Consider the following 12861-nt stretch of genomic DNA (forward strand, 5'->3'; position numbering starts at 1 on the left):
TTCTGTCAAAATTTTAATTCTATAGAAAATTTTGTCAAAATTTTAATTCTATAGAAAATTTTGTCAAAATTGTATTTCTAAAAATTTTGTCAAAATTTTAATTCTATAGAAAATTTTGTCAAAAATGTATTTCTATAGAAAATTTTGTCAAAATTGTATTTCTATAAAAATGTTTGTCAAAATTGTATTACTATAGAAAATTTTTTCAAAATATTATTTCTATAGAAAATTTTGTGAAAATTTTATTTCTGCCGATAAATTTGTTAAAAGCTTTATTTCTATTATAAAAATTGCGAAAACTTCCTTTTTATAGGAAGTTTTATCAAAATGTTATTTCTCTCGAAAATTTGGTGAAAACATTTCTATAGAAAAAATTATTAGCTAAAAGAGGAATATTCTGCAAAATCTACCAAAATATCAAGAATTCTACAAATCTACCAAACAGTAAAAAAGTTGCCATTTTTGGTAGAATTCAACCAAATGTGGCAACCGTGCTTGGGAATGGTGTGATCATGAATGTGGATATCCTCCTCACCAACTAAATTTGGTTCCTGTTAACGAAATTTGCAGATTTATTTCAACAAGAGTCGCTTAGTGCAATCATTAATTTTCATCTCGGCCTGATTTGGCTATGGAATATTACCCGATAGACAATCAGGCGGAAGATAGGTGAGACCTTTACACGTAAACTCCACTTGTGCTTTCATTCTAGGACAAGATTTTTGCTCCAAAATTACACATATTATTGTCCACCAGACATACGTTTTTATCTCTTGAAATAATTAAGTCGTTGCTTACCGAACCAAGGATTTAGACAAAGTCCAATGCAACCATAATGAGACGTTTAGGTTAGGTTAGGAGTAAAAATAGGCCTTTGTAGTCCATTCTAAAACTTAGCCTCCGTAGATGGATATGAGCTAAAGTTCAGTAGACAATTGACGAACCATCCCAAAATATTGATTGTGGCTAATTATGTGGATACATAGTCCGATATAAGTATTTTTATATATCTTAACAAATGAATGGCTACCAATTTACTTCCCATTCTATGGTTTATGGTTGAAAACCAAAGTAGTTGTAATACAACTGCATACAATATATACATACTTTTTCCCCTTTGTAAACTATTGTAAAACGTTGCTTGTCGGTATTACTTTTTTGCTTCTTCCGCTTTTATTTCATCTGCACTTGGTTTTGGTGCTATAATCTTGAGTATTCTATTTGCGGGCAATATTTTAGCTTTTGGCAATCTTTTACGAACTTTCTTTTTATCCTTTTCATTTACTGCATCACTGGCATTACCAGCTCCACCCTTTCCACAGTCCTCCAGTGATGGTAGATGAAATTCGTCCAAATCGATTTTCGATTCAAAGGCATTCTCCACAATTTCTGGCAATTCTAATTGTACAGCCTTTTCAGTGTGTACTCTCTGGACATGCTCCTTTAATTTATCCGATCGATGACTTTTGAATGCACACAATTGACATTTGTATTTGTTAACATTATCGGTTGAATGCTTCATGGCATGGCGTTTGAGATTTTTGGAGAGGCTAAATTTGCAGCCGCAAATTTCACATACAAATGGACGTTCTTGTTTTTCATTACGTTCATGAGTTTCAATGTGCAATTTGAGATTTTCTTTGCGATTCGCCTGATGATGACACCCGGGATAAGTGCATTTGAAAAAATTTCCTGTATGTCGTAGTTTGTGAGATTTCAAAGCTTTCAAATGTGTTGTACTATAACCGCACACATCGCAAAGCATTGGTTTTTCCGAATTGTGGGCTTGTATGTGAATGTTCAAACCTTGTCTCCATTTGAAACCTTTGCCACAATGTGGACAAAGATGGGGTGTTTCCTTTGAGTGCTTCGGATTATGAAGAATAAGGGCAGCACGGGTCATAAACCGTATGCCACATTCTAAGCAGAAAAATGGTTTCTTTAAATCAGCATCGTGCTTCTTTAGATGTTCGTCATACTCCTTCCAGCTTAGAAACCCGGCTTCGCATAGAGAACAAGTTAAATGGGATGCTTCACAATTACGCATGTGATTGATCATCTCTTGGACACGATAGCATTTGAAATCACATGCCAAGCAGTAGTTTATCTTACAATTGGAAGAGGACGCACGAGGATTTCGAAGCTGTAAAGGAGGGAGGATGAACAAAAATGGAGTGACAAAAGCAAGCAATTAAATACCTTAAAATATGTCTTTTTTTCATCGAAAATATTTTCAGGTTTAATCTTGGCTTCAGACTGTTGCCCACTCAAAGTAATTTCCCCTAGTTGTACTTGCTCACTGCTGGTATCACCAGGTTTCCCACCTTCTTGCTCATTTAAAACCAATCCACTTTTAATTTCTATAATCTCTTGTGTTTCTTCTGGTATTTGAAAGACTTTCATTAACTCTCCCACCACAAGAATTTTTGCTAGATGTTTGAAGTGCTCAATATGTTCCTTTACAATAGTAACCATATCCTCATAGAAGAAATCTCCAATGCTTTGCAAACATTCTGAGCAATTGAAATTTTTTATTTGTACCTTTAAGGGATTATGTATGGAGAAATGTAGATTTGTTTGCTGAAAATGAGGACCACCAATGAATCGGCTTTGGGCGGCTACAACACAAAAGTGACCAAAAATGGAATCACCATTTTCCAGTTCCAATATTAAATCACAAAACTGTCCCTGTCGTCGTTGGTCATTGAGATAGTTTGTAACCTTTGAGTGTAGAGGTTGATGTAATGTCGGAGCAACAACAGGAAGCTCTGTTTTAATCATTGTACAAATTTTTAAGTACTTTTAACGAATACTTCTGGAACTGGTAACATATGTAAATGTTTATGTTTATTGTTTTTATTTACGAAAGGCATTGTTGCCAGATTTTTTCTAAATATGATAGGGTGCCATATGGACGATTTTCACGATGTGGAATCATGGTAGTGTTGCTGAAACTCGTTCACACTATAAGTGTGGCTTTCACCGAAAATAATTCCCCGTTTCTATATATCGAACGATAGATAGCTTCGTCGTATTTCAATCGAAAGAATCGTATAAATGTTATACCTGGAATAATTTATAAATTTTTATTCAAATTAATAAACATCTACACAATCGTGTTTTACTTGACCACACCCTGCCAGCATTTCAAAGTTCCATTTAATCCTCATCGCTACCACAGACTCGTAAATGTCACTACAACAATCGCCAACTGTGATGGGGGAAGCATATCAAAAAGTACATGAAAGTATTTTGCCATCACCATTGTTAGAAGAGCCATTTTATATTTTGTGAAACGCCAAGCGGAACTAGCTTATTATAATTTATTTAAATAAAAACGAAAATAAAGTGCTGAAAACATAGTTATCTCGCTTAAAATTGTGAAAGGGATATGGTGAACAATTTTCGACTTTCCAAATGGAATCGAGATAAACAAACGGCTGATAGACGCTGAACATGTAATGCGCTTTACAGACTATCAGTTATTCCGGACGACAGTGATCGTGTTGAACATATCCCATATATTGTGCACATTATAAGTTAAGTCCGAAGGCATAATCGATTCTGCTGTATGTTTATGGGATCGATAACACATTTACCAATTATTTAGTCATCGCCGACAAGTCTTATCGATCCGACACACTGTAAGATTCTTTACAAACACCGACATTCCATCCGGAATAACTGATAGTCTGTAAAGCGCATTACCAACGAGTTTTTGATGTAGTGTTGGGAAAGTAACGAGTATTTGATGACAAGTACTCGTTACTGACTAATTTTTTGAGTACTCGTTACTAGTAAAAGAGTACTCAATATCTTCAATGCCAGTTTTTTTCTTCTGACGGTAAGTAAGTTGGCGGTTTGGAAGTAAAATTCTTGACTTCTTGGAAAATATTAATTGAAGTTTTCGAAAATCGTTTTATCAGTTAAAATAACACCAAAAAGGATATATGGCTTTACCTTTGAAGAAAGTGCAAAAATTTATCTGATTTCTTAAAAACGTTTGCATTTGAAAAAAATGGGTGTAGGTGGGAGCTATATATTAAAGCATCACATGGATCACGTCTCATGCGAATAGTATGAATAATAATGTCGTTGACTTCAGCTGGTTCAATCCAATTGTTTTCAGAGAAGGTACCCAAGCTTATTCAAAAACCCTTGGAAAATTTCAACATTGGGTCTCACGATAAAAATGATCGCTAAATATTTTCATCCACTGTCAATGGTGGAGAATGGTGGATTTAAAAAGTTTGCAAATTGCAAGCATCAGTAATACACAATGCCATTTAGATATACCCTGACGAAAAAATACCAAATAATTGGCTCTAAAAATTTGAATGATTGGTGAAAATCTTTTTCTAACGAGACCCATATATCTACAACACCACATTTTATAACACTAGAATAAAACTGGCTAAAGTAATTTGCTTTTCTATACTGTTTTTAAATTTAAAAAAGAGGAAGATATTATTAAAAAGTGCCCACAATTTCTTTTTTAATTTTTTTTTATAAAAGTAACGAGTAGTAACGAGTACTCAATTCAAAAGTAACGAGTAGTAACGAGTAGTCAAAAGTAATCAAAATTTACAACACTATTTTGATGTCGTATACGATTGTTTTCGACGTGGTGGGAATTCTCAGTATTGCCGTCAAATTCAAAAAAATTTGAATTTGGCTCCTATAGGTTAGGTTACGCTGAACTTTATCTAAACAAGTCGGTTTCTGAAGTGCCGACCACCAGACTACAACACCATATAGCATTATAGGTCTAACGGTCTAACCACTGCCGTGTATAGCCAATGCCCAATTTTTGGTTTTAGTCCCCACTTTTTTCCTATTGCCTTTTTGCACGAGTACAAAGCTACAGTTGCTTTTCTCGCCCTTTCTTCAATATTAAGCTTAAAGTTCAGCTTCCTGTCCAAAATAACGGCAAGGTATTTTGCACACTCACCAAAGGGAATTTCAATACCCCCTAAGGAAATAGGCCTAACCGTGGGACATGCATGCATGCTGTCGTTTCGAGAACAAACTTGAATCGATGCTAGTTCTAAGATAAATATCTATCATCCTCTCGACTTTCCAAATAGAATAAAGTGATCGTTTTTCAAATATTTTTCCAGGCACGCTGTCTCCATCGAAAATAAACAAACTGGCTGATAGACGCTGCAATATGTAACTTGCTACTTAAAACTCAACATCATTCTTTTATTAATGCAAAATATTATGTTAAATGTGATGAGATAAACCGAAAAATGTTATATTTATAAGAAATTATAAATGTTTAATCAAATCAATAAACATCTACACAATCGTGTTTTACTTGACCACAATGATTCTTCTACAATTACCTTAAAATGCACTTTTTCTGATAGTTTGCAGGGGTTCTTATTGGCGTCGTTCTAAATTGATCTATAAGGGCACCTAATAATTGCACTCATGCGAAACATTTTTGTAGTAACTTGGCGTAGTACAACTTCTCAATAGTGACGGCGCTTTTCCGACGAGTTTTTGATGTCGTAAATGATTGTTTTCGACGTAGTGGGGATTCTCAAAAGAGTCCCCAAATTCAAAAAATGTTGGCAGGGGTATTTAAATTGTAATTAAATTTCGTATTTTCGCGGTTTTGGTCACAATTTTTTGTTCAAATATGAAATTTTTATATAATAATTTATTTATAAATCCTGTGTATCTCTCCATTGTTCAAATTGAGGAAGGTTGAAATAGAGAAATGTCATATAAAATTCGGAAAAAAACTTGGCGTTTAGGTGTGGTTCACATTCAACATCGGCCCCATGGCTGAATAAGGAGGTTGAATCACGACAACAAAAACAACAAATTTCAATATGTTGTTTACAATTTTAAGAAGTCAAAATCAGCTGATAAAAGAATCGTATGGCATTGGTAAAAGTGGCAATTATTTATTCTTTCAATTGTCCTGAAAAAAATAATTCAAATCAGAAAAAAATAAAGGTTCAAATTTAATTGCGTCACCTATGAGTGATTGTGAAGTGGATAATTCATACGAGGAACGCCTATTTGAGACAAATAAGACTATAATACCCACCAAAGTTAAGAATGGAAGTCAGTCAAATGGATCTTCGCCATCTATTAACAAAAACAGTTTATGATGCAGTTTAAAAACTGATGTGCGTGGTATTTTGGGTCTGGAATATGTTATCAAGATACTCAAGTCATCTTCCCTGCCAGCATTTCAAAGTTCCATTTCAACCTCATCGTTACCACAGACTCGTAAATGTCACTTCAACCATCATGAAAAGGTACATCAAGAAGTACATGCAAGTAATTTGCCATCCCTACTGTTAAAAAAGCCATTTTTTTGTGAAACGCCAAGCGCAACCAGCTTGTTATATTTTAATTAAATAAAAACGAAAATAAAGTTCTGAAAACATAGATTATACGCTTAAAATTGTGAAAGGTATATTGGTGAACAATTTGGTGATTTTCCAAATGGAATAAAGTGATTGTTTTTCAGATATTTTACAGACACGCTGCCTCCATGGAATAAAAACACTGGTTGATAGACGCAGCAACATGTAACTCGCTACTTGTAACTCAACATCATCATTAATGCTAAAAATTATGTTAAATGTAATGTGATAGTGGTATAAATGTTATATTTTTAAGAATTTGTAAATGTTTAATCAAATTAATAAATATCTAAACAAACGCGTTTTACTCGACCACAATGATTCTTTTACAACTATCTTAAAATGCACTTTTTCTGATTGTTTGGAGGGTCCCTTATTGGCGTCGTTCTAAATTGATCTATAAGGGCACCTAATAATTGCACTCATGCGAAACATTTTTGTAGTAACTTGGCGTGGTACAACTTCTCAATAGTGACGGCGCTTTTCCGACGAGTTTTTGATGTCGTAAATGATTGTTTTCGACGTAGTGGGGATTCTCAAAAGAGTCCCCAAATTCAAAAAATGTTGGCAGGGTTTGAACAATTCTCCAGCTATGAATGCGCGAGTTTGTTTGAGATGCATTTGCTATGCAGTGTCATTTGGATAGCTGCAATCACCATAAACATATGATTTTGACATCTTAAAATTTTGTCGAAATAAAAAAATTGTAATCATATGGGCCTATGATTTAACCTTCTTGTTCAGCCATGGTAATTCGGAAAAATGTCAATTTTTTGCAGAAGAAACAACGCCATCTGCAGTGTAGAGACAAACTACAGAGCTGTGATTTCTCTTGAGACACCTATACATTGCTTAGTCTATGGCAACAGCTGATTGATAAAATCAAAACAAAAACACATGGTGTGGTTTGTGGTGTGGTAAACACAAACATAGTGCAACACATTTGTTGAGCCGGTTGGATAAACTCTGTGCAAGATGCCTCCAAAATCGTCCAGTAAGAAAAGTGCAAACAAAGCTGCCGCTATATGGTATTATTGTGAAAATTGTGAGGCGCATATAACAGCTAATGATAGGGATGGACATGAACAAATTTGTCTTATTGGAGATGGCCAAACCGAAACAGAAAAGGGAGAATCCATTGAGTATATACGAAGAGGAATTTTCTACACGAGCAGCTTGGAAGTCAGGAAATTCGAGATCGAGTCTTTAAAAGAGATGCCACAAAAATATTTAAATAATTTGATATACTTATCCGAAGGTGCAATGCGTTTGTCTGGATTACATATTGGTCAAGAAATACTAATCAGTTCCAACGATAAAGTACAGCATGTGAATTTTATACGTAACGTATGGCCAATTCCAGATAAGTTTTTAACCACTGTCTTCATTAACGATGATGGTATGTTGTTAATATGCTAATCTGAGAAACTGTGGGTTTAATATTTCATTGGCTTTTGGTATTTTCCAGATTATAAAAATAATTGGCTTGGATTTAAGGGGCACATGTGGCAAATACAGGCATTGCCAAAAGGTCAGCCTATAACAGCAAAATCAATCCTATTGCAAATCCTAACAGAGGATCAAGAAAAAGGATGCATTTTAAATTCCCAACAAATCTCAGATTTGGAGCGTCTTCTAAAATTTGAACTAAAAAATCTTTGTTTTGTGAAAGACTCATTGATAAAATATGATTTTTTCAATAAAAGTCTCAAACTTAAAGTTCTTAATGCAGCGAGTGTCTGTGAAGATAATGCCTGCGATCTTGATAAAGCTTTTGACAAATTAAGTTTGGATAAAAATATAAATCGAGGAGATATATTTAAAATTACAATTTCTACTGATATTAGGATAATTTACGAAAATATAAAAACATCAGATGAAACCAGTGACGGAGGCGGCATGAGTCACTTAATTACAACAGATGACATTGGAGGTCTAAGCAAACAATTGGAAATAATCGAAGAGTCTATGGATTTTGCTTTGGGATTACGAGCTGTTCCAAAGGGTAAGTATGCGGCGAACAATTTTCACTCAATTCCTATTTATAATAAAATACCAAATATATCAAACAATATCAGTATGATATAAGACCATCCATATATATGATGATATATTATGATCATCCATTATTCTGCTAAAGTTAATCGGAAATGCAAATTAGTTTCATGTCGGACTAGCCCTCTTTAAAAAGATTTTAAATTGAGAACATTCCATCCAAATCCTAAAAAACATCAAATTTTTATATGAAAAACTTCTTTTGGCCACATCTCCAAAACCAAAAAAAAAGTGACTTTTGTATCTAGAAATACAGAATACGGAAATCAACTTTCGGCCATTAGACGTTTTGCCCAAAAAAAAAGTAGGAAGGTGTTTAGTGATTAATCAATTTTTTTAGGATATTTAAAATCGAATTTGATTTGGCAAAAATCTATGAATCGATTTTTTATGTAGATTTTAAGAATATGAAGGTCGTTATTGAATTGAGAGATCTTTAAATTACTATGATGACTGCAAAAACTTTGGAAACCCCGAAATAACACTTTTTAAATACTTAATAACGTGCAATTTAACGCCTATGACCTATGTCGTTTTTCTAAGTTATAAGAATAGACGTATCCAAAGATTTTCTAGAGATCTGTAGTTAACAAAATTAATTATTTAGTAATTTACTTTAATGCTATATACTTTAATTATAAATAAGAAACGGAAAATTAGTAAAGATTTTTCAATAAACACAGAATTTTTGTAAAATCGAAATCAATAGTTACTTTTTTGAAATGCTGTGGCTTTCCATTTTTTGTTTTTAAAAATTTTATTATTATTATTTTTTTTTTTTCAATGTTTCGCAATGTTTGATGTATAGAATTTATTAAATAATAATTCAAAGTTTAATATTGTCCTATTTTATACATATTTATTAACACAGGGGCCGTGAGGCTCAGTCAAGTAGTTATTTCGATTATTGACATGAAAATTTGTAAATTGTGGCCTGCATTACAGGGTAGTTGGACACCAAATTTAAAATTTAGTGGTTTTCACAGTCGGGGATTTCAATTTTTCAATTTCAATTTATTTTGAACAAAGTTTCAACCACAATAAGATATTGTAATTTTTAATTACTGTATGTGATTTTATGGGGTTGTATTGCAATTTTGGAATCTAACAATTAAAGTATGCAGGAGATAAAATTATACATTGAGTCCATGACACCATAGGTTAGGTTAGGTTAAAGTGGCAGCCCGATTAAATTTCAGGCTCACTTAGACTATTCAGTCCATTGTGATACCACATTTAACTAAAAGTACCTATTACATATGGGCACTTCTAGTCTTAAGCACTGAACCTTCTCTATTATTTACTTTTGTGGAACCAACCAGATTGCTCCAAAAACATTAAAAAACTGCTTAAGTTAACGTTTTCCAGGTCAGCCAGTAATCTAAAGCTATATGCTCCTAAAATTCGCTTACGCCTTACACAAAAAGCAGGACACTCACACAAGAGGTGTTTAATTGATTCCTTTTCCTCCACGTCATGACAGCTTATACAATAGTCATTATACTTCGCACCTATAGTTTTTGCAAATTCGCCTATCAGGCAGCGACCCGTTATAGCAGATATTAGGAGTGCTATCTGACGCCTTGAGAACACTAGCATATCTAGTGTGCGGTTTAAGTTTAAATGGGGCCATATTTGCTTGGTGTTGTTACAACCCTTGCAATTTTCCCATCGAATATTGGCCATCATAACAGCCTTCTCACGCAGTAAGAGCTTGCAGGTGGCCAGAGACATACCAACAGATTCTAGTTCCCCTGGAATATGTAAGGTAGTTCCTAGCCTTGCTAACACATCTGCTTCACAGTTCCCTGGTATGTTCCTATGACCAGGCACCCATATTAGGTGAATATTGTACTGCTCAGCCATCTCGTTGAGAGATTTGCGGCAGTCTATGGCCGTTTTTGAGTTAAGGAACACAGAGTCCAAGGATTTTATTGCAGGTTGACTGTCTGAGTATATATTAATGCCAATATTTGTTGGAACATTACTTCTCAGCCAATTCACCACCTCTCTTATTGCCAATATTTCAGCCTGAAAAACACTACAGTGATTAGGTAATCTTTTCGCTATTCGAATTTCCAGATCTTTAGAATATACTCCGAACCCCACTTGTCCATTCAATTTGGAGCCATCAGTATAGAAATCTATATATCTTTTATTCCCCGGGGTCTGTGTACACCACGCCTCACTGTTGGGAATTAGAGTTTCAAACTTTTTGTCGAAAAGTGGTTTTGCCAGGGTGTAATCCACTACGTTAGGCACATCTGGCATTACTTTGAGGACCGAACTATGACCGTACATTTTTTCCGACCACAGCGATAGCTCGCGCAACCGCACAGCCGTTGTTGCAGCTGACTGTTTGGCCAAAATGTCTAAAGGCAATAGATGTAGCATGACATTAAGGGAGTCTGTTCCAGTATTACTAAATGCGCCTGAGATACATAAGCTCGCCATACGCTGAACTTTATCTAAACAAGTCGGTTTCTGAAGTGCCGGCCACCAGACTACAACACCATATAGCATTATAGGTCTAACTACTGCAGTGTATAGCCAATGCACAATTTTTGGTTTTAGTCCCCACTTTTTCCCTATTGCCTTTTTGCACGAGTACAAAGCTACAGTTGCTTTTCTCGCCCTTTCTTCAATATTAAGCTTAAAGTTCAGCTTCCTGTCCAAAATAACGCCAAGGTATTTTGCACACTCACCAAAGGGAATTTCAATACCCCCTAAGGAAATAGGCCTAACCGTGGGACAGATAGTGAGCTTTCAATAAAGCTGACTAGTTCATGTAGTGCGGTCTCAGTAGACCTGCCCTTCGAGTATGCATGCTGTCGTTTCGAGAACAAACTTGAATCGATGCTAGTTCTAAGATAAATATCTATCATCCTCTCAAGAGTCTTAAGTAGGAATGAGGATAAGATGATTGGTCGGAAATCCTTCGCCCTCGAGTGAGAGGCTTTTCCCGCTTTAGGTATGAAAACGACTTTTGTTTCCCTCCACTTTCCTGGGATATATGATAAGTTGATACATCCTTTATATATCGCCGTCAACCAGGGGATAATTTTGTCAGTTACTGCTTGTAACTCCGCCGGAGTAATTCCATCAGGTCCGGGGGATTTGAATGGTCCAAAGCTATTTAGCGTCCATCTTATTCTAGTTTCCGATACAATTTCCTCGACAGGAAATGACCGCTGAGCAACTCCGATGTTTTAATGAAACCTGGAGCGGAGTTGGTGGATGATAGAACCTTCCGTAGTCTGGAAGCCTCGGACGTAGTCTCAATACTGCTGCAGTAATAATTCCAAGAGTTGATTACTGCAGCAGTATTGAGAATACACCATAGGATTAGGGGTATATTAACTTAGTCATTCCGTTTGTAACACATCGAAATATTGATCTAAGACCCCATAAAGTATATATATTCTAGGTCGTGGTGAAATTCTGAGTCGATCTGAGCATGTCCGTCCGTCTGTTGAAACCACGCTAACTTCCGAACGAAACAAGCTATCGACTTGAAACTTGGCACAAGTAGTTGTTATTGATGTAGGTCGGATGGTATTGCAAATGGGCCATATCGGTCCACTTTTACGTATAGCCCCCATATAAACGGACCCCCAAATTTGACTTGAGAGGCCTCTAAGAGAAGCAAATTTTATCCGATCCGGCTGAAATTTTGTACATGGTGTTAGTATATGGTCTCTAACAACCATGCAAAAATTGGTCCACATCGGTCCATAATTATATATAGCCCCCATATAAACCGATCCCCCGATTTGGTTTGCGGAGCCTCTACGAGAAGCAAATTTCATCCGATCCGGCTGAAATTTGGTACATGGTGTTAGTATATGGTCTCTAACAACCATGCAAAAATTGGTCCATATCGGTCCATAATTATATATAGCCCCCATATAAACCGATCACCAGATTTGACCTCCGGAGCCTGTTGGAAGACCAAAATTCATCTGATTCAGTTGAAATTTGGTACGTGATGTTAATATATGGCCTCAAACACCCATGCAAAAATTGGTCGATATCGGTCCATAATTATATATAGGCCTCATATAAACCGATACCCAGATTTGACCTCCGGAGCATCTTGGAAGAGCAAAATTCTTCCCATTCGGTTGAAATTTGGTACGTGATGTTAGTATATGGTATCCAACAACCATATAGGAATTGGTTCCTATCAGTCCATAACTATATATAGCTCCCATATAAACCGACCTCCGGTGCCTTTTGGAGAAGCAAAATTCATCCGATCTGGTTGAAATTTGGTACGTGGTGGTAGTATATGATATTTAACAACCATGCTACAAGTGATCCATATCAGTCCATAATCATTTATAGCCCCCATATAAACCGATCCCGAGATTTGGTTTTGGAGCCTCTTGGAGGAGCAAATTTCATCTGAGTGAGT

At 35.4% G+C, this 12861-nt stretch overlaps 2 protein-coding genes and 1 long non-coding RNA gene across 5 annotated transcripts in view; 2 read left to right on the plus strand and 1 right to left on the minus strand.

Annotated features, from left to right (window-relative positions):
• Nucleotides 1-1141: 1141 nt before the first annotated feature.
• LOC142226401 (uncharacterized) lies at nt 1142-2851 on the minus strand. The gene is made up of 2 exons (XM_075296396.1): nt 2200-2851; nt 1142-2143 (listed from the first exon to the last, which is right to left on the minus strand). The coding sequence occupies exons 1-2, from the start codon at nt 2779-2781 to the stop codon at nt 1151-1153; spliced, it is 1575 nt and encodes a 524-aa protein (XP_075152511.1). The 5' UTR covers nt 2782-2851; the 3' UTR covers nt 1142-1150.
• Nucleotides 2852-5919: 3068 nt separating this feature from the next.
• On the plus strand, nt 5920-6707 carry LOC142224139 (uncharacterized). Its single transcript, XR_012719051.1, has 2 exons — nt 5920-6436; nt 6494-6707. It is a non-coding gene; the product is annotated as an uncharacterized LOC142224139 (long non-coding RNA).
• Nucleotides 6708-7282: 575 nt separating this feature from the next.
• LOC142226407 (uncharacterized) overlaps nt 7283-12861 on the plus strand; it is a 47950-nt gene continuing 42371 nt past the window's right edge. For 2 of the 3 annotated variants that reach the window (XM_075296412.1, XM_075296411.1), the window contains exons 1-2: nt 7284-7788; nt 7858-8394. In XM_075296412.1, the coding sequence (XP_075152527.1) occupies nt 7365-7788; nt 7858-8394 (961 nt within the window). In that variant the 5' untranslated portion in view covers nt 7284-7364. Of the gene's footprint in view, nt 7789-7857; nt 8395-12861 lie in introns of all 3 variants that reach the window. The other variant, XM_075296410.1, reaches the window with a different exon arrangement.

This window comes from Haematobia irritans, chromosome 2, assembly GCF_050003625.1.
Source record: "Haematobia irritans isolate KBUSLIRL chromosome 2, ASM5000362v1, whole genome shotgun sequence".
Taxonomy (NCBI): Eukaryota; Metazoa; Arthropoda; class Insecta; order Diptera; family Muscidae; genus Haematobia; species Haematobia irritans.